At 37.8% G+C, this 21,099-nt stretch overlaps 1 protein-coding gene across 1 annotated transcript; it reads right to left on the reverse strand.

The window, feature by feature from the left end:
* Positions 1-3,732: 3,732 nt before the first annotated feature.
* LOC112568308 (TBC1 domain family member 23-like) lies at positions 3,733-19,628 on the reverse strand. Its single transcript, XM_025245550.1, is given in 18 exon segments — positions 3,733-8,672; positions 9,467-9,602; positions 10,242-10,301; positions 10,304-10,323; positions 10,671-10,780; positions 11,565-11,704; positions 12,145-12,282; positions 12,618-12,693; positions 13,129-13,233; positions 13,503-13,628; positions 14,382-14,485; positions 15,794-15,840; positions 16,145-16,269; positions 16,865-16,988; positions 17,100-17,304; positions 18,306-18,408; positions 18,758-18,866; positions 19,495-19,628. Coding segments are annotated over 18 exon segments (2,037 nt in total). The 5' UTR covers positions 19,527-19,628; the 3' UTR covers positions 3,733-8,395.
* Between the last annotated feature and the right edge of the window lie 1,471 nt (positions 19,629-21,099).

Genomic DNA, 21,099 nt, shown 5'->3' on the forward strand with positions numbered 1-21,099 from the left:
AAGATGTCATACCTCGTCTAAACAACGGGTTAGTACCGCTCCGCATCCACCGTCGATGGACACCACCCTCTACTACACACAAATCTCAAGTCGGGAGATGTACACCTCGTGACTCAGGTCCGTCTTCTTCTCTCGGTATACCGGGCCTGAGTGAATGTCCTTTTCTCGTTCCCGCCAAAACCTACTGGTGAACTGTGTTCACTAAACACTTTCTGTCGCAGTTGACCCTTTCCTATCTACTGTTTTCATCCCTTCAACATACACTTTTAGTCCGTGAGCCGCAAAAGAGTTAAATATTCTGAAAAACACGGGAGGCACGGACTGTCCGTGATATCGTCCCTCTTAAGGTGTTGTCAGCTTCTTGGTTACAGTTGTTCGAGTTTCCCCGCTTCCCAGTTTGCTTGATGATCATTGTATGTATCACATGTTTTTGTTCTACTTTATGTACGTGAAATAACAAGAAACCAATTGAACTTTGCGTGATTGTAGGTTCATATCACTCTCGAGAAGCTGTAATGACTTTATATTCAGAAGTAACTTGAGTAACTAATAATCTATGTCTAATGCCTTGAATTCTCGCCTGCTTGTATTCAGTTTTCAAAACTGACTCGTTATAATTGGTTCTCCACAGCTCCATTATGATTCACCTCACACTGGACGTGGCAGCCATGACAGATGCCCGTATGCAGCACATTCTGGACGCCATGTGGCTGCTTGAAGGCGAGATTTATCAGGTGGCACAAAATAAGGCATGCCTCTGGATTTTCACGGGGCTTTTGTACATGAAAGCAGTTTTCTCAAGCTGACTAAAGTAGCGTACCATGCACACATCAATAAATAACAGCGGCTCGCAAATGTTCCACAAATGAATCCACCAACCTGATGACATTGGAAACATCGAAGATGTTTGAATATATTGTGCAAGAGAGGAGACTGTATGGAGATCAGCTACTACAAGGTAAAACATCACATTTTAGATATGATATGATATGTTTTACACTTGTTATTCTAGTATCGTAGAACATCTGATAATAAGGCTAACAGAATGCACACAAGGAAACATACAATCCACGTTGCGTGTCTACCACTAGAATGAAGCTTTTGAAAAAAAGGAATAAAAAATGCAGACTAAAACATTTCTTTGTCAGTAAAATTAGCTTTTTTAATGTTTGAAGAAACGGACAGGCTTCACTTAGCGGTGTTTAAAGATACTTTTCCTCATTAACTTTCAGAGACTGTTTAAGTTTCTACATTACCAAAATAAATGGAATTAATATACGACACTTAAGATTTGTGTCTTGCAGACGACAGGTATTCATTATAAAAGTCATGCCATTAAATTCAATCATTTGGTGTCCGATGTTTCAGCGTGGTGGTACTTTGATGTCCCGGTACAGCCATCCTTTCCAAAACAACCAAGACAACAACAACAGAACTTAAGATGTAGGGCTGCTGCCACCTTTGTACTAGTCATTAGAGAATGCTGCTGGCCGGGTACACAAAGAAACACCAAGAAACGGGGCCAGGCCCCCTCGATACTGTCCCTCACCTCATCTTCGCTATCTGTAGAATCGTCCTCTCTAATGCGTTTACCAAGGTTGGATAGTTTTTTAGCCATGATATAAAGTGAAAAGTTTCGTTCCTTGTGCTCCCCACCCAGCACGGAGTCCAACGAGGGGATGCGACCGAGCGGTACCACTTGGGCATTTCCAGCAGGGTCGCACCAGGGCTACACAATGAATATACTCTGGCCTTCCAGGTATGAAGACCAGACTGACCCTGGCCGCAGCCTTCTAGCAAAGCTAGGGCAATGCACGACCAGCCGCTTGGTTGGTGTGGGCCATACCAACCTCCCGTCTAGGAGAAGTCCGGGCCAAAGAGGTGTGTTGGTATAATGGGCTGCAACCCATCAGGGACCTCAACCTCCAGGATCCCATCCTCCCCCGACACGGGTCGCCCTGCATGGCAAACGCAAGGGGCCTAGAGAAGGCCGCAGACAGAAAATGCTGTTCAAAGGAAGATATAATAGAAGAAGGAAAAACAGAAGAAGGACCGGTGAAGTCAGAAGAAAGGAAGGGTAAAACTGTAGTATAAGAGGGAGATGTTCGATTTGAAAAGGAATATAGATGAAAGGGCCAATGAAGCGAGAAAAAAAGGAAAAGCCTGAGAAAAAGGGGTGGGCCAGCTTTGTCACCCAGCCAGAGAAAGGCTGGGTGTTCGCCCCCGGCACTAGAAGCCGGGCCCCTGGGGGCACTTCCTGACTGTACCTTGTACAACTGATTTGCTGTGCTTAGTGTAAGTGTTCTCCAGCTGCGTATTTGAGCACCACTGTGCTGTGAGATTATGAACATTTCGTGGAATAACACGTAATAAAGATTGTTATCATCATTGTTGTGGTGATCATGTTCTATTTAATGGTGGCAAAATTATATACTAGTCCTTTTCACACCCGTCCCCCTTTTCCACTTATTGCTACTTATGCAAAATCGCAATACTCTCAGTTCTTGTTACTTGGTTCCTCTTTGTGTTTTTTGTATTTCGGGGCCAGTATTCACGTTTCGGCTAAAACACTATACTGCAACAAGCACTTCTGTTTTATCCACAAAAAGTGGACACCTGGTATCTTCCAGCTGTTATTTTTACTGGTGAATATGTGCTGTTAATAGGGAAAAACAGTTAACTAGAAGACATCAATTTCAGTGTTTATTTCAAAATGATAAGGATGGGGATAACAGCAATGCTGCTGGTTTATATATTATAAGCATAATTGTAGTCAAAGTACAGCTCACAAGTCTTCAAATTATGAACATCAAAAATGTAACAAAGACATGAACACAGTTTGCTGGAGACACATGTGACACTGAGAACACAATACAGTTGTCTGTAGTTTCATTTAGAAGCTATCTTCATAGACATCATACTTATGGATCAATTAATTGAAAAATAAAGTTTCAGCACACCAGATTCACACAAACTATGATCCAGAAACAAGTTTTCCACCATTTGTTCTTACAGTTGCAAACGTCCATGTACTTTCTGATCACAATAAATCCCACCTGCTCTGGTTCCCCTCTCCACCATGTATGCTTTTACAGTTTCACTCTATCTAAACACTTCCAAACTGTGTAACATAATCTGTTATTGCTTCTCTTTTTCTTTCTCAAACTTTTGCCATTTTAAAAGAAAGTCAAGCCCATGACAGACTTCTATAAGTCCTTCATTAATGCTCTGTGCTCATATCTTCTAGCTTAGCTTGTTGGCAACCTAATACTTCAGCTTTATATCCTGTTATCACTATTGTTTTTATATGTCAGAAACTGTGGTATATAACACTATGCTGTCAAAGGCATGCACCCACATATCCATCTGCTGTTTTTTTTTTTTTTAAAGAAAAACCGAATTATGGAAAATAGTAAAATCTCCTTGGTTCATCACTCATTACTCATCACTCTCTGTTAACACTCAAAAGGACAATTAACATATTATGCTTGGTGGCTCATTTTTTGTTTGGAAAATACTGATGCTGCATCTATGGATACTAAGCTCTGATCACATCAGCTAAGGAGTTAAAATTCCAACACATCATGTTGAGTCTTTGAGGATTCTAATTCAAGTTTGAGAATGACTGTGGTTTAAAGTGCTAGTGATCTTTTGGTCAGGTTGTTTATTATTGAATAAATTAACATCTATAGATGTTGGGAGTGGGAACAATTGTAAACAGACAAACAGTGGTTGACAGTGTTCACAAATTTATAACATCACAATCTCCAAACACTGTTCCTATGTACAAAATCACAATTAAGTAGGTTTAAATGGTAACAAATAAACCACAAATGTGCCTTAACATTCTCTCTCTCACACACACACACACTCTAACTCAAAACTTTAAACATACTTCAAAAGTTGTACAACCTGATGACCAAGTATGTTAAATCTTAACTGGGACAGTTACAAAATCAGTCACTTTACTCTCAGCAAGGAGCCACAGACTGCAGACAGCAGGATCCAAACATCAATTGCTGATGCCAGAAATCCATGCTACAACTGTGACACACTTCCACAGCAGCACAGTGCTCACAGTACGACAAATGACCTTCCGAACACGTAATCCACTTACATCAAGAACAGAGGCTTCACACACCTCTCAACAGAGAAGAAAATCCAAAACATCATCCTTCCACAAAGAGAAGCCTCAGCTTACCTTTGGCGTTTTCTCTAATGCTAGAACTGAATAATGGAAAATGTCACACAAAAACTAAGCTATTTGAAAATCCTTTAAACTTCTCAGTCCTTGTTTTTTGAATCTAGAAAATATAAATATACAGCAGTTCTATCAGGAGAGCATCCAATTTTCTGCAATTAAAAATTGCTGCAAATGCTCAGTATTTATGATCTCTACCCAAATAATCATACAAAAAAATCCTGGGTATGCCTATCACGATCTTAGTGAATGATAATATTTACACAAGTAACTTGCTCCATCAGTAACAGTTTTATCCTATTGTCTTCCTCTTATGGACAATTTTGTTCACACTCCACAATAAGTCCATCCTGCCCAGAATATTCTCATACCATTAACCAGTTTTGTTCTGTCCTACCACCCTCCAAGCACCATGATTACTTAATAGCCCAACATCTTTTTTTTAATGTTTATGTCACTGTGTTTAAAAAGATGAACTGAAAATTTTTCTGGCTGATACATTACTCTCATCACATTCTGTTGAACCTTTATTTCCTTAAAATGGATCAAGAAATCCACAACATGTACACTAGCATGATCAGTAGGATAAGCTACCATTGCGCGCGTATTGCTTCATCACAGAATGCTTCACTACATTGTCAATACTTTAATGTGAAGTTTGACAAGGTGAAGATAACAAAAAAAAATGTTCTTGTGGCTTTAGACACAGGTCTTTGATTCGCAATTCTATTTCTATAAGCAATAAAAACACATATTAAAAAAATGTCCTATAACCTTTCAGTCTTTAGAGAGGGAGATTTTGAAAGACTGCTTTGTTTGTTACAGCAGTACTCTTATCCTTGCCCTCACTCTCCAGACCACAAAAGTCATCATAGTACTTGAGTGATCACACTCTCACAAGCACACTTTCAGCAACTTAATGTGCACATATAGCTTCACTGGCTCTTTACATGTTATCTTAAAATCATCTTAAGTTTGTCAAGAAATATTTTAAATCCTCACTGATGAAAGAAACATTTCAATGACAATGGAAGCAAGAGTATAAAGCAAACACTTTCCACATGCAGTTTCCCCTAGGTGATATTTAAATAAATCTAAGTGAATTATTCAATTATCAGATTTTGTAAGAGATAAATACTACTGAACTTTTAAGATGGTAAGCTATATCAAAAGGCTTTCTCACACAAAAGTCTCAAACCAATGTAATTTACATTTAAGCCAGTTTTTAACACAAGTTGTGACTACTTGGATGAATGAAACTAAAATATACACATTTGAGATATTGGTGTTATGTGCATGCCATCACCAAGACATCAACTGTACACCATATAGTCCACCAAAATGAGCTAAATTTACTGGCTTGGCATGACATCTAGCAAGTTTGTTCCATAAATCAACAGCTCCAACCTTTTCATAACTACTATTTCTTTCCATGCCTGAATGGGATTGCAGTCTAGAGCTCCTGGCCCAGTAACATTACATATTTCTCTTCATAACTGCTTGCCCTCTTCAAGGAAAGGTTTAAAAAGAAAAACTCTCACTGAGCAGTCATTCTGCAGCAGGAAGAACCAAACATTCCTGGCTCTGACATGCCAACCCACAGATGGGACTATAGTTTAAAATATGCTGAACTGTCAGTGTTTTCTCTTGAAAAATAAAACTTTTGCTTTTATGGTTACACAGCACACTCCTTATATTTGGTTTTTCATTTCTCTTAAAGCTCATGAAAGAATATGGCGCAGGTCTTCCAGACCTTACTGATAATGACCAAATACCATTCCGATGAGTGAAGACAAAATTATTACATGCGCTTTGTTATTGTTTACAAATGCTGCAGTATATTATCCCCATGTTTAAGACAATTTACAAGTGACCACCAACTTGATATATTGTGCTCACTTATAGCATGCAGTGGGCATACTTGCAAGGATTTCAATACAACTTTCATGGAATACTTCCATCTTAGTTTTCAGTGTTACGCACCTTTAACCATTTCCAGGTCCAAGAAAAATATTTCTTATAAATAAATATTCACAGACTAGACATTAAAGTTTCATTCACTGTTCATTTTAACATTCTTTTGATAATAATAATATGTTTCATCCAACACCTTTCCGTACACTGAAACCACGGCAAAAAACCTACAGACTGCTAATACCATAAATCTGTTACATATATATATACCAGGCAAGAATTAACCACAGTGCATATATAGACTGACATCCTTCAATGGAACAATGGCCATTAATAGACTACACACTTATTATGAGAAACAGATGGGAATCATTTGAACGTCTTCTCAATGCCAAAGAATTATGGTATGAGATAAAAATTAAAACGTGCATAAAATAACAGTGCTGTACAATAATGGTTTACAAATCTGGAACACCTTAAATCTGCAGAATTCTAAATAGCCTAAAACAATTCTGAGAGATCTTGTGAAAACCATAAAAATCCCTGAAATTCAGCCAAAGCATAAAACGATGTAACATATTTTATCTAAATGAATTTTCCTTTCATGCAAGCATTGTGTTTAAAAGTAAAAAATTCTACCTCAGATTTCTCCAAACATGTCTCTGCAAATTTATCCTGTATGCCCATACTATCAGCTTCTTTACAGACAAACCTCAAGTTAGGTTACCATATGCAACATAGCAGTCCAACCATTTACGCTTGCAGAAGAATACTTGAAGAGGAAATATCTTTCAACAAGAGATATTGCACAAATGAAATCCACACCAACTTGTCTGAAGCACATCTTCCCCTTGTCCAGTTTTACCCAGGTTTTATTTACTGGAGGCAAAGTCTTTAAAAATGACAGGCATCCTTCAGCTTACACTTTATGTACACTTTCAACATGATTTAATTCTATCTTGTAATGTTAGGAGTGGATCTGCAACCAAAATATTCCATGCAGTTTTATCACAACCTGTAACCATTTTAAAGCACCACCTTATCGAAATATGTTTATAACATTTGAAGTTATTTCAGGTACTTTGATCTGATTGAACCTATCTAAATGGAGCACTTTTTGAGAAAGGTTTGACAGTTATTGAATGGTGGGAACATTATTTACATTATACTTATGGAAATAATTCCTCACTCAGGCTCATGCAAATCATCTTATACCAAATTTTCCTATATAACACTTACACTTTATAACACTCCTGTATCTATAATGTGAGCAGAATTTAAAATAACAATTTATAATAAACCCCTTAATAAAAGAAAGGTTGAGGTTGCTCTACATTAACTTGGAAGCGGAGTCATGGGTAGAAAACATAGCTAGAATACACATCTTTACTGACAAAAATGACTAAAACCATCAAATGTCATGAGAAACCATATATTAATTATCAACATATAGCCTGACTGAGATAAAATTGTGATTGGATGTGTGGCATGTCCTTATTAATTATTATACACATTTGGCACCCCTTTAATTGAGACGCCATTCAAATGGCCTTGCACAAGTAGTTTCTATCAATATGCACAGAGTCTCATTCCAATTTGCACTGAGTTTGACTTTTTTTGATACCAATTTCAGGATGCATTCATTATTAGTAGGAGACTGCAGTACACTAGTGGGGCAGGGTATTACAAAGATTCAATTCAACAATAATGAGTACCAGTTTGCTTTCAGTACAATAAAACTCAGAACCCAAAATATGATCTGACTGGGCCACAAGCGCTGAATGCTCAGCATGTCCCACACATGCCAGTGCATGGGGATATTCCATTAACAATGTTCAAGGTTGCCTCAGAATGTCATGTACAGGTATACATGCATGCAACCTCATCTAAATCAGGGTCAAATTCTATATTCAGATCAAACTTTTAGCTCAACTTTTGTTTCTGCTAACAAGAAACAGTACAGTGGGAGTTTAGAGAGTTAGGTTTAATTGTACTTCTTTGCTGTACATAAAAAACTATAACCACTGCAGTTAAAAACAGTTTGAAATTTTAGGAAAAAAAGATCAATTTGCAAAAGTTGGTTACAAATAATTACAACCCTTTTCTTCTACCTCCTTTAAACTTTTTCCAGCACCTGATCAAAAGCCCAACTATACAGCCTGTGATTCATGGAGAATGTTTACTTCTTATTTCACTTATGGAGAATGTTTACTTCTTATTTCACTTCTTCAGTCAAAAAATGTGATCCCAGAAAAGAATGTTCTCCCCAAAACTAAAGTGCTAACTCTGCAAAGCATCTAACACCTTGATGATCTGTTGTTTGATTCTCTTGGTTGCTTCTGATGCAGTAGGGATGATAAACATGTCAATATCTGTGATGTGAAATCCATCGTCTTCATGGGTACCATATCTGAAAGTGATGAGTTCGGGCCGCTTTTTCTTCGAAGTGATTTTCACAATAGACCCAAGGGCCCGTCGAGCCTGTATGAATGCCATCCCTTTTTTCTGTGGTATGTCTCGCAGAATGTACAGGTGCGTTGTTGTGAGCAGCAAGGTGCTAAAAATCAAGATAATCAATGTTATTTTTGTGCATGCAATCAGGTAAAAAGCATGTATATAAAGCTTATGAAAAAAAACAGGTGTTAAAAAATCCCCCCTTTTGTCGTCCATCTAAGATTGCTGGCTCTTTCAACTACAGTCATCAGGCAACCCTCTGTCGCTGTTTGCTAATGCAATAGAGGTCAGAACTGCACTGTAAAGAACACAGGTCTGATGTGTTAATCTGAATCAGTCATCTAAATGAGTGTTCTGGATTTTCTTTCAATTCTGTTTGGTCACTCTATTGCTGGCTGACTGAATATTTATGGTCCTTGAAATATGTCTTCTCTTTCTGATTACTATGCTCTTCTCCACTGAGCCCACTCTGTATTCTAGGTCCTTGAAGCCATCATACAGTTTTACAAGCCACATTTTGTCTTTCAGATCTAGGCAAAATCTGTGATGGCGTAAGTTTTTAATGTTACTCTTCAACAGATATTTCTCCCCAATTTTCTTGTTACACTGCTTAACCTCCTCCACAGATAGGTTTAGAATATTTGTGATTGTCCTCAATTATTAGTATCATACTTGAGGTTTTTTCCAGTTCTAATAATATTTAAGTAACTAAGTGTTGTCAAAGCTCTGATACACCACATTTCATTTATATTAACAGCTGTATCTTACACTTGAGCTTTTTCTAGTGAAAATTATAAAACAACAAAATCAGGCAATTTATAATATATAATCATGACGTAAGAGAACAAGCAAACATATTTATGAATATAACTATAAGCACCGACATCCATTAATTACCTTGGATATGTGTAATTGTTAGACTTGAGTTCTTTGCAGGCACAGGAGTACACGACATCTGGCTTTTTCAACCATGTCTCAAGACTAACTATCTCCTTGTGTTCATCTCCAGATGAATCTATACTACCATCCTCGCCTGTAGCAACATAGTAATAGTACATACTCAGAATGTGTGAAGAAGTTGCATGCTTACACAGCTAGGACACACTTCAGAGGTATTTAATGCACTGCCAAAACAAGTCACAAAATGTAAGCCTTATATTCTCTGGTTACTTAAGGGGATATAAAGACAGCTTTCTATTACAGCATGTATTCAATTAGCAGAGGTCTCCGCAATAGGATGTTAATGTTCTGCAAAACTGCCAATTAACATTGTACCATGAACAATTTACGTCATTCTCTGTAGCAGCACTGCAGAACATGTTAAAGGCTCACACAGATAAGTAGAAAAATGCAAGGGAAGCGAAACTTTAAAAAACATTGCCAACTGACGTTACACCAAACTCGAAGGCACTGCCAATAGGCACTGCAATGATGGAGTAAGCTAAGGGAGACAATCTGAAGCAAATATAAAATGCATCCACAAATACAAATGTTTACAACAATGGACAAAGCAATATAAAGAAATCCAGAGCACAAGGAATGGAGAATGTCAATAAACACAGGCTGTGATGATGTAAGGTCTTGTAATTAACTATTTTAAATGCTGGTATTTTCTGATTTCCTATCAGCCTACCATGCACACACTATTGTGCTCCTAGAATAAGACCCTCACCTTCCGCATCATCTCCAATGGTGAAGAAAACATTTTGCAATGTTTCTGTAGCGCTTCCAGTCTGTCAGTACTGCTTACATGCCTGCAAAGACATACTGTTAATGAAGGTATGTGAACAAAATATTTTAAAGTCAAATGATTTTGGAGGCTGCCAGAAGAATGGGGGTTCTTTAACGGTTACAGGAAATAAATGGCTCCAGACTAAGAAAAATATTATTTCACATAAAATAAAAACTTTTCAAAAATGTTGTTGTACATATCAAAGTACATAAAGAATTGATGCAGCATCCCAACACATCGGCAACATAAAAGAAAAAAAAATCATGTTTCATGCCTATGGAATCTAAAAATAATAAAAGCAAGGACATGCTGCTGGATCTCTGTCAAGTACTTATTTAGTTCAACTTCCCATTTTGTAATAATTCTTACCTTTCAGCCCCTTGTTGGTCATTTTTAATGTAACTCGACAACTTCTCTTTGACTTCTGCAGACTTACTCTTCACAGCTATGGACAGTTTGCCAAATAGCTCTGTTGACAACTGCAACAAAAGCCTTCTTTTTCAAAAACAAAGGATATCAGAGTGATGTCCATTTGCCTAACTGTCTGCAGGGGGCAAAGTATGTAGTATTTCTGTCTTATCTGACATGTTCCTCATGTTGGACTTGTGATTGTGTGTTTTTGATGTGCCTGCAATCATGCAGTCTGGAATGTAGAACCTCTTCTGTTTTAGTGGATTTGGTTCCTTTTCGACATGCAGAACATCAGTTCTGTGGGCTTTATGACTTTTGTTGATCAGTGAACTTCTGGTGCTAATTCGTCATTCCAGTCTGACTGCTGCCATCTGCTGGATGTGCCATCTGGAACTGCATTTGCTGTGGAGTGTATTCAGCTTGTATAACATGTTTGATATTTGGGCTGCAGATAGTGGTTTGTGTTGTATTTAGACACTGCACTTTGGCATGGAGTACACAGTCTGCTAAACACCTGTGTCATTTTATTTTGTTGTCACCTTATTTTGATGTCACATCACCTTCTGTCATTTGTGAAGTGCCTTGAGCTTGTCCAAAGGACAGAATAAGGCCCTATACAAGCGAACTTTTATTATTACATTGTTATTTTTTACTGTGACTATGGACTCCTTCATAATGGTAACAAAGGAATTAAAACTACCCATGATGGTGGTGAAAATGGTAGAGGTAATGATAAGAGCAGACACGGTAGCAGCAATGATTACAATAATAAACATTAAGGTTACCTTACAAGTTCTTCTGGATGCAAATAAACAAACTGAAGAAACATAAAGATGTTCATATAAAACTTACACTTTTGATGGGACTGAAATCTTCCCCATTCTCTGCATCACTGGTACTGTTCACACTATCAGGATTACAAACAATACAGGACTTTGCAGCATGATCAGCAAGGCTTCCCTGCAAGTCATCCTGTAGCAGTCTGTGGAGTGCTGCAGCAAGAAACAACATTTTCTCATAAATCACTAAATTTCTCAACAGTGCAGTAATATGTCAATGAAACAAGAAAATACTACTGATGTCAAACTTTTTCCTTGTGGAAAATGGACATGAGGGGGTTTTTTTCCCCATTTCTTATCATGTTAACACACTTAACACAGCTTATTTACAACCTAATAAGTGTGTTAAAGGCCATTCTTAAATGGGCAAACCATCAAACTTCTAAGGTTCCACAATCCCAGCCATATTTTGGGCAACATAGTTGCCCACACCTATGGACTTATCTTAACGCACAATTTAGCCAAACTTGGTCAAACATTCAAGCCCATTTACCAGTTAAAGGTCTTGCACCACATCCCCATCTCTAAAGCTGCATGTCCTATCTTAGCACCTATTCTTCATCTTCTCAGGGACATCTCACCTCATGACTTACCTATGAAGCCATCAGAAGCCAGTGAAATAAAACTGTGGTTACGCTGCAACATATGGGCGACAACCATAAGAACATATTGATCCTCTTCTTCCCGACCACTACCCATGAAACAAAGGTGTTGTCCACCTGCAGCAGAACCTGAAAAAAAGCAACCAATGAACCTTTTATACTCAAATGTAAATATCCTAACTGCATTTTCCACTATTCAGCTGAATATACAAAAAGGAACCAAATTAAATCTGAAACAGTTGGTAGTTTAGTATATGTAACATACATGGTTTGTTTTCTGGGGTTTTTTGGTATTAGGGATAGGATCACTGTTTCCAAAATTTCCTACACAAGTTGCACTAAGCTTCCTCATATTTTTGTTATCAGGTGTGGTCAGATGAGAAACTGAAAAAGCTGCAATTTTTTTTTTAATCTGAAAACTTTGTGAAAAGGGCTTGAATCTGACAAAGTCTGACTCAGATTACCTGTGGCAATGGCTGTCCGCTGTGTGCCTAGCAGTGCCTGGACTGCAGTATTGAATTCATCTGGGTTCTGAAGCATCTACACAAACCATCGCAAGCCACACGGTTATGATGAAAGATCAAGAACCCATGCCACACAAAAATTAGTGCACAAAATAATTGTTTTCTTATCTGCCAGAAAGAACATGAATCAAAGAAGTTGAAGTTTCATGGCAATAATAGTATGGAGAGCTTTTCGATAGGATACTGTCATTGTTCTTTGATGCTTGCCAATACCTGGACAGGTAGACTGAATGGTAGATAAGCCCAGTAATAACTATCTTGTGTTAACGAGGAAAACTAATCTGTTAATTAATTTTTCTTAACTATTTCAAAATCACAAACTTCTAGAGTTATCGTCGTCTTAACTTTGAAAACAAACCAAAAAAAAAATCCAAATAAAAATCTCAAAGTAGTAAAGGGCAAGAGGAAAGAACAAAACAAGCGCCCGTCATTTTAATAAAGAAATACATACCAAATTGGCATCCAGGTGGAAAGCTGTGGAAAGGTGCCCTGAGTTGTACTGTTCGGCTGGTCGACAGTCAACAACAAAAAAACGTACGCTGTCTTCTGTCAAAGCCTGCAATTGGATGATAACCATGCACAAAGTTTGTACCAGGTGTTTTTCAGGATATAAATATATACTGAAGTAATGATTCAGAGAAAAAAACACATTTATTAACAATGTCAGCAATGCTATGAATGCTTTATTTTCAATACAACTGCAGATAATTTGTAGTTAATTTTAACATTCAATGATGTTACATAGGTTAATTAAGTTCACAGTAAGATATATCCCTCCAATTATTGTGAAAAGACTGTGAAAAAGAGTGAAATATGATCACCTACAAGTGTGTGCTGATTTGTCTGCAGCAGTTCCTCAACAGACACAAAAAGACACAATTCTGTTCCACATGTGTCTGCTTCAGCTGCTTTGCCCAGAGCATTTCCTCCAAACAGAACAGTGTGGTAGTCCTGTAAAAACAGAAATATCTGGGCTAGAAATAAAAACAAGAGGTGTGTATGGCCTACACTTGATCTTCAGTATTGGGACTCCCAATATCTAAATTTTCAATGACAGAAATCAGGTTGTCTATCCCTATCCTGCTATTGGAATTTCTGGCTTCCTCCAAGCTTAAGACCTAAAAACCAAAGGTTCCAAAAAGAAATATGAAAAATTGAACAAGTGAGTCTGTGCACATGCCAGTCCAGTGGATGTATATTTATACAATGGCTGGAATGATATGTCAGAAATTTTGCATGATGTCTGAATATCAGGCATACAGAACCACTCACATTCTATTGTCCTTATAGCCTACAGGCTATAACACCTGGTATCTTTTCCTCAAAAGCACATCCACTCTCTCCTCTTTCAATACTCCATCACCCTTCCCAACTTCTTACTAGCCATTCTACTCAACCAATCTAATAATTTAAGTGTATAAAATATAAAACAGCGATACTGGCATTCTAGATGGTTTACACTCTCATCCTCTCCTTTCTGTATTGTGTGCATGCATGGATGTGTGTGTGCCTTATGTGAGGGTAATGTGTTTGAAAAACTGGTATTCATGTTCTTTCTGTCTCTCTGTACTGTATATGTGCATAATCATGCAGATCTGGGAAAAGGAAATTGTATGTGTGTGGCATAAGCTTGTATGTCTTTTAAGTTCAGCTTAGACAAAAAGAATAAAAATGCATTCAACAGAGACAATACATCAAGCACACCTTCTTGAAAGACTGGGGTGTTTTAGCACAAAAATGTTCAGCCAATGAACAAAAGTCCTCAATGTCTTCAGCATTTAGCGCCTGTGGAAATGATATAATATTCTCTGCAAGAGAAAATAAAATTTATTACTGATTAAACTTTAATAACTGCAAAGAACATTTTCAGAATTTTATTGAATTTCAACTTAATTTCCTGAGGACAAACTAGGATTATTAGGAGGACCTTATGGGTTACAAGAACATCCATCAAATGAATTACTGCTCCTGATCATTAGGGTTAGTCCTGGAGCCAGTTGCAAAATTTTAAACACCCTTTCGGTAATCGGTTTTATGCAAACAAAGTGCAAAATACAATTTTAGAGTTTTTTTTAAAGCTAATTATTTTTAATGTGTGATAGCCGAAAATCCACTTAATAGAACGGTATATTTATTTATGCACTTATACACTATTTTAAGGGTTTATAAACCCTCCCCCGTACTTTTAAACTACATAAACCTTTCCCATTCTCTTAATAACCATTCCCACACTGGTCTGCGCATGTATTGTACCTTTACAGTAAATAAAAGAACAAACACATATGTACTGTACTGTAGAGTAATACAGTACCTGCAATAGAAAGAAAGACCAAAAAGTACACAATGCACCACTGTACTGAGCTTTCATCTCCAAGAAGCTGTTGTGCAACTGTCTTCACGCAATGACTGCCCACTCACCTGAATAAAGTGAGTCTGTCCTTCCAAACTGAAGTTGGGATAAAGCATAAGGTAAGCTGGAAGCTCTTGGAGGGAAATGCCATGCAGAAATCTCAACACCGAGAGACTAGGCCAACTCAGGGGCAAGAGGGCTATACTGCTTTGAGCAACACCAAAACGCAAAGCCATTCTCGAGTTGTCTTCTGGTATGATAACAGAAAAGCTGAAGCTTCTGATTGGATGTTTAGGGCTCACACTTGAGAAAGACAGTCTCAGTTGTGCAGGGTCTGGAAATGCAATTCCAGATAAAGTCCTGAGAGGGACTTATAAAAAAGAACACACCCAAGGCAAACAGCTGACAAGTGCAGGCAATAAAGCACTAGGTAGGCAGGCTAAACAATGTGATGACAGCACAGCACACATGTAGCATTGCTACTGCCAATGAAAAGACCAATGAATTCGTTTAACAGAGCCTTAATCAAGAGTAGATCCACCTGGGTTCAGCGGAGCCCACTGCAGCCAAGATCACTAACCCCACTGACTTGGGTAGTAATTCACTTGGTTAAAGACTATATGGTTTGAAATCATATATATATATACGTCACAATGTAACTGTAAGAAGCTTTAGTTTATTAAGAGCATATTTAAATATGAAACCTCTCTAAACATGCCAGTCTATCAAGGAAACAAGTAAAAAGTTTAGAAGGAAAAGTACTCACCAATAACTGCTTGTTTGCTTTGATCTTTCATTTCCAAAATAGTGTCTCTGAAAAAAAAATTCACACACTCTAAAATTAATTCTTTCCCTGTTTAAAAAAAAAATCTTGAAGTTATCCTACTTCACAGGGTGGTAATCATCACAGAAAATGTCATACGCTCAGAAGTAACACAAGGACTAAGTTCTGCAGTTGTGTTTCCTTAAACAAATCTTTGACATAATAAAAAAATTACCTCAATAAAGAACACATGCCAAAAGATAAAATAAAATTATGAATGCCTTTCCTAATCACCATTACCAGACATAATCTTCAACTAGCAAAGCAAGCACTGCAACTGTAAGGTGTACATACTTGGCATTAACGAGAAGCACCAATGCAAGGAAGAAGACGAGGAAAGTATCTGCATGCTGCAGAAGCACATCCCACATGGTCAAACACACGCGCAAATCACAAGTCCGAGCAAACAGGCTGCTGAACTGAAAGCAACATTGTTTGATAAGAATTTTGTATTTAGCAACACTATATAAAGCAACCCACATCTTGCTGCTTGACACAACATTCAAGACAAACATTTGTTCTGGATTGAAAATACCAGTGTCAAAATAAAATTTATGATTACAATCTTTAAAATATTAAATATTTCAAAACTCTATGAATACCTAAAATGTTTGGTAATTAAAAACACTATCAATTACTTTTAAATATCCTAATAGTATGGTGCAGTACAATTCAACTGATAAAATATCGTTGAGATTTTCCTTTTCACCTATGAGGGAAGGGGTTAAAGAATTTAATATCTGCTCTTTCCAGAATCAGGTTATGCACTATATGGAAGTGGTTATAGTTTGCTGGACTGTGATGCAGATCACCAGTTTGATGCCCAGTCAGGCATTTGGCTGAACCTTCTGCTACCTTCATTCACTGCAGATGCTTAGTAGGAATGTGCCCCTGCAGCCACTTGGCTACTGGACTCCTTTGTGGTGTTTTGGGTAAACAAGTCTATTTCCATAGAATCCTTCTAAACAACTGCATTATAACTATCATCACTATGAATTTCTTTCCCAGGCTTACCCAGGGTCTGAGGTAAGTGTCTGGTGTAATACGACGAGTGTCAAGGTATGAGGAAAGTTCTGGGTCATGATACTGCAGCAGCAAGCGGAATAGGTGAAATGCTTTCCCATTCTTGTTCAGCTCTCTGTAAGTAAACAGTAGCAATAACAATAATAATAAGAAGAAGAAGAAATAATATTTATTATACTTTTGCAGCTTCTCTATTAGCAAAAGGCAAACTTACTTTTTTACTCACCTTGGGATGTACTTGTTAATAAGTGTATAGAAGCAGTTATAAAGTTCAGAACGTGACATTTTGACAGCCAGAAGTGGCTGCAGAATGTCCAGCCAACCATTGTCTGAGCTGTACTTCTGACCCTTTGACTTGCAGTAAAAAGTCACAATGGATTCAAGATCACTGACAATAGAAACTTTATCCTCTTCTTCATTGCCCAGTTTATCTGTAAACACAATTTTATTAGAAGAAAAGGCATTATAGAAAAGAAAACTTAGAGCGGATGCATGCTAATTTAAATGCACACATAGTCTCTCACGTCCAGTGTTTATTTCCTCTTATGATAATAAATCAGCTCTCTACTTGCTCAGGACATTGGTTACCAATACAATAAATGAAATCAGAACCATACCAAAATTAATCTTGTGAAAAGGTGTATATATGTTTTTGTATGGGTGTGTCTATAGAGCAATATATATGGCAGAATATATACATATACAGAGATTTATATGTAACATGGCTCTGATTTCATTTATTGTATTGGTAACCAATGTCCCACATAAATATATATTGCTAGGGGGAACGGATGGCAGAGGGGTTAAAGTGCTGGTATCTGAACTGTAAGGTGCGCCAGTTCAATACCCATATGGCACAGCTCACTTCCTCCAGGCAACCCAGCTGGTGGGAATGGGTGCCTGACTCCAAAGAGGGTTGCGGAAGGTATGACAGTGAGCGAGAAGAGACGGGCACCACTCTCAAATAAAGCTGGCCCTGAGAAAAGTGAGGTCTATAACATCTCACTTCCTAATGAAGTGAAAAAAGGTCATGGGATGACCTTTACCTTTACCATGTATATCCTGCAAAATTCTTCAGTTTGCCACCAACAATTTAATTACAATGCTGCACCAAAGGTTTGTATCCCCCTTACCATAATTTATGGATGCAGTGGAAATAAAGAAATCAATGTCAGTTTTAAAAGCAAAGCTGAACAGAGAAGACATCTTCAGGCCATTTATTCTAAACTTCAGTTCTTGATTTATGCTTTTTCTAATTACATTTATGCCACACTGACATCTTAAATGCATATCATAATTATATTAAAATTATAATAACATTCATGCGATAAACATTGCAAACTGCCTCAGATAATGTATTTTTATCCCAGCCTTAAGCCTTAATATCAACAGCCACAACCATCTTTACTGGTACAACCACAAAAGTACTGACCAACTACGCTGCTGCAGTCCTCCCGTAGCTGTGGCTGCTCCTCCATGTCATAAAGGCCATCAAAGGAAGAAAGCACATCTTTGCCCTGGACTCCCAAGCATATCTAAAACAAGGAGAAATGTACATCAGTAGATATTTGGACACCACAATATCTGACTTCATGCAATGCTCTATTTTACATACACTATTTCTATTCAAGAAACAGCTTGTGATCAATGCCATAAATTATAAGCAGTAATTTCATGAGACATGTGACTGTGCAACACAACTTGAAATAAGTTGGCTTCAACTTAGTGAACCTATATATATTGGTCGATAACTTTTTCCAAATACAAGGTCTTGGAGCATCAGTTAAGAATTTAATGTCTACAAAATAAAGTACAATGATAAGCCTACCCACCATTCTTTCATGCTAGTACATGACGTATAAAACAAAACCCCAAAATTCTTACTTGCCAAACTTCAGCTCTTAAATGATCTGGAACTGGACGACCTTTACAGATATTACGCAATCGTCCAAAATCACATTCTTCTACCAGGGCTGTCTCAAGTTCAAAAATCCTGTCAAACAAAATGTTTGAATGGTCTTAAATTGTGGGATAATTTTATATATACTTTTGTACAATTTGAAATAACTGATATCATTATACCGTATTGACTGATATTAATACACACATCCTTACTAAGTTTTCAGCCCTTCCTGTATACATTTTCACAACCTCCCGCACATCCACTATTAATTAATTGATCTTTTGGATTCATCCCACGGTGATTTTTTTTCTAAAGATGATATCGTTCTCAGTTCCAATTCCGGGATGTCTAAAGTGGGCGGACCTTAATCAAAACATACCAAAGTAAACAAACTAGAAAACCAAAGAGTTTGATATTTCTCGTTATGTGATTTATTGGACTAATTAATTGTACTGAGCTGATGCTTAAGAAATCCTTCTGATTTGACTTCCAAATTACATCTGCAGACTAGAAATATGAATGCATTCTGCGACTGAAATGTACTGAAGTTGTGTCAACGTTCTTCGGGTTTAATATTTACATTTATTCACTCCACATATGATGCAACCGATCTAAAATTGCTTCCTATTATTGCTAATAAAAACATTAATGGATGACCGACAACAGACATTTATTAAGCATGCGGTTTTCACTTAAAACTGCCGAAGTCAAGGCTAACCAGCTAGTGTCGTCTGTTTCAACCTCCGCCATCTTGCATTCGACGTGTGTGTATCGACAAGTGATATGGATTGCGGCAAAATATGTATAATAATCTTTGAAAGATTTCTTATTTGAGAAAGGTTAGCTAATGAACACTTAGTATAACATAATTTGTAATTCGTTGTTTTTTTACATTTATAGATTGTTCACGACATAAAATCTTGCTTGTGGCAACTGCCGTCATGAGTACGTAGTCAAGTGAACTTTAGGTAACGAAAATAATGTCAGGATTCATATTTTAGCATTTATTTTTCCGATTAAATTAAGATTTGGCTTTTGGTACGTTCTCAAACAACCCGTACTTTATTATGATACTGCCCTCAACATGCGTATGGTTTATTTCTCAATAGATATACATGGCCCTACATAACAGTTAACTCTTCTAATGTGTGGGCGGATTCGGCCCGCGGCCGGCGTTTTTCTGCTCTAGAGTGCATAGAAGTACAACAATGAAAGCACGAACTTATGGTAAAAGTCATATGCTAAAGGTCAAAATGTTATTACAACCATAATAGGTGACAAAGGTCAAGCGCTGCAAATAGATACTGAAAAATGAGGTCAAGTTTAACGCTTTGTTGTGTTAAAACTGTCACTACACATTTTTACTGTGGATGTGTACCCACTCCACACGAGCCGTCACCAGTTTAACCTCGATCAGCATCCGATTTCACGATTATAGTCTCGAATCGCCTTTTAGTAACTGCGGTTACTAGACTCATTTGTTCATTGACTGGTATACCACTTAAGGAACAGTTATTTTATTCCGCTGACCGGTACAGGACCAGGGGGGAACAACTAGACAGACATAGCGAGTGATAATTAGGCTCGACGATACGTCTGTCTTGAGCGTGATAAGCCGTGGTCCGACATGGAACGACCCATCCACTCGATCCTGTGTGTGTGTGTGCCTTGGTGGAGTGTTGTGCACGCGCGTGTGTAAAATGCATTTTGTGTGGGTGAGCGTGCGTGTCTTGATGCATACTTTTGTCACGTCAAGACCGAATCCTTGTAGCACACGTGGGAAATAAATTTCGTCTTTTTCCTCTGTCCATTTGGCGTCGACCACTGTCCAAAGGACCGTAGGGGATGGTTTTATAATGCCACATGGTCGAATAAGAACAGCTCGCACTGCTGATCAATGTTGCTAGAAGGAGTTCCTGATGGCGACCGTAGTTAATATGGTTTTGTGTTCTTTGTAAGAGTTTCGGAGCATCTTAGCTGAAGTACTTGTTCTCGGATATGCCTGAAATCTCTTCATATTGGCAAGCAAAGTCCATCTTTCAAATACGTACAACAGGATTGGAACTACGAGGGACTTGTATTTGGTAGTAAACTTATATAGATCCTCGATCCCTACCAGGCCATCAATTGGCGTTGACGCTGATGCGAACCCGATGCGGATGTCTGGCGTAGAGCTGCCATCTGGATGGCTTTCAAATACTTAAATATATTCACCCACTTGAGCTTTACTCCGTTGTTGTAGATCTCTGCTTTGCCGTTGTTAATTTCTATTATCTTGCTGTCACTCCAGGTCTCCATTCCATATGCATTTGCCCTGCCGGTC

This window comes from Pomacea canaliculata, linkage group LG7 (assembly GCF_003073045.1).
Source record: "Pomacea canaliculata isolate SZHN2017 linkage group LG7, ASM307304v1, whole genome shotgun sequence".
Taxonomy (NCBI): Eukaryota; Metazoa; Mollusca; class Gastropoda; order Architaenioglossa; family Ampullariidae; genus Pomacea; species Pomacea canaliculata.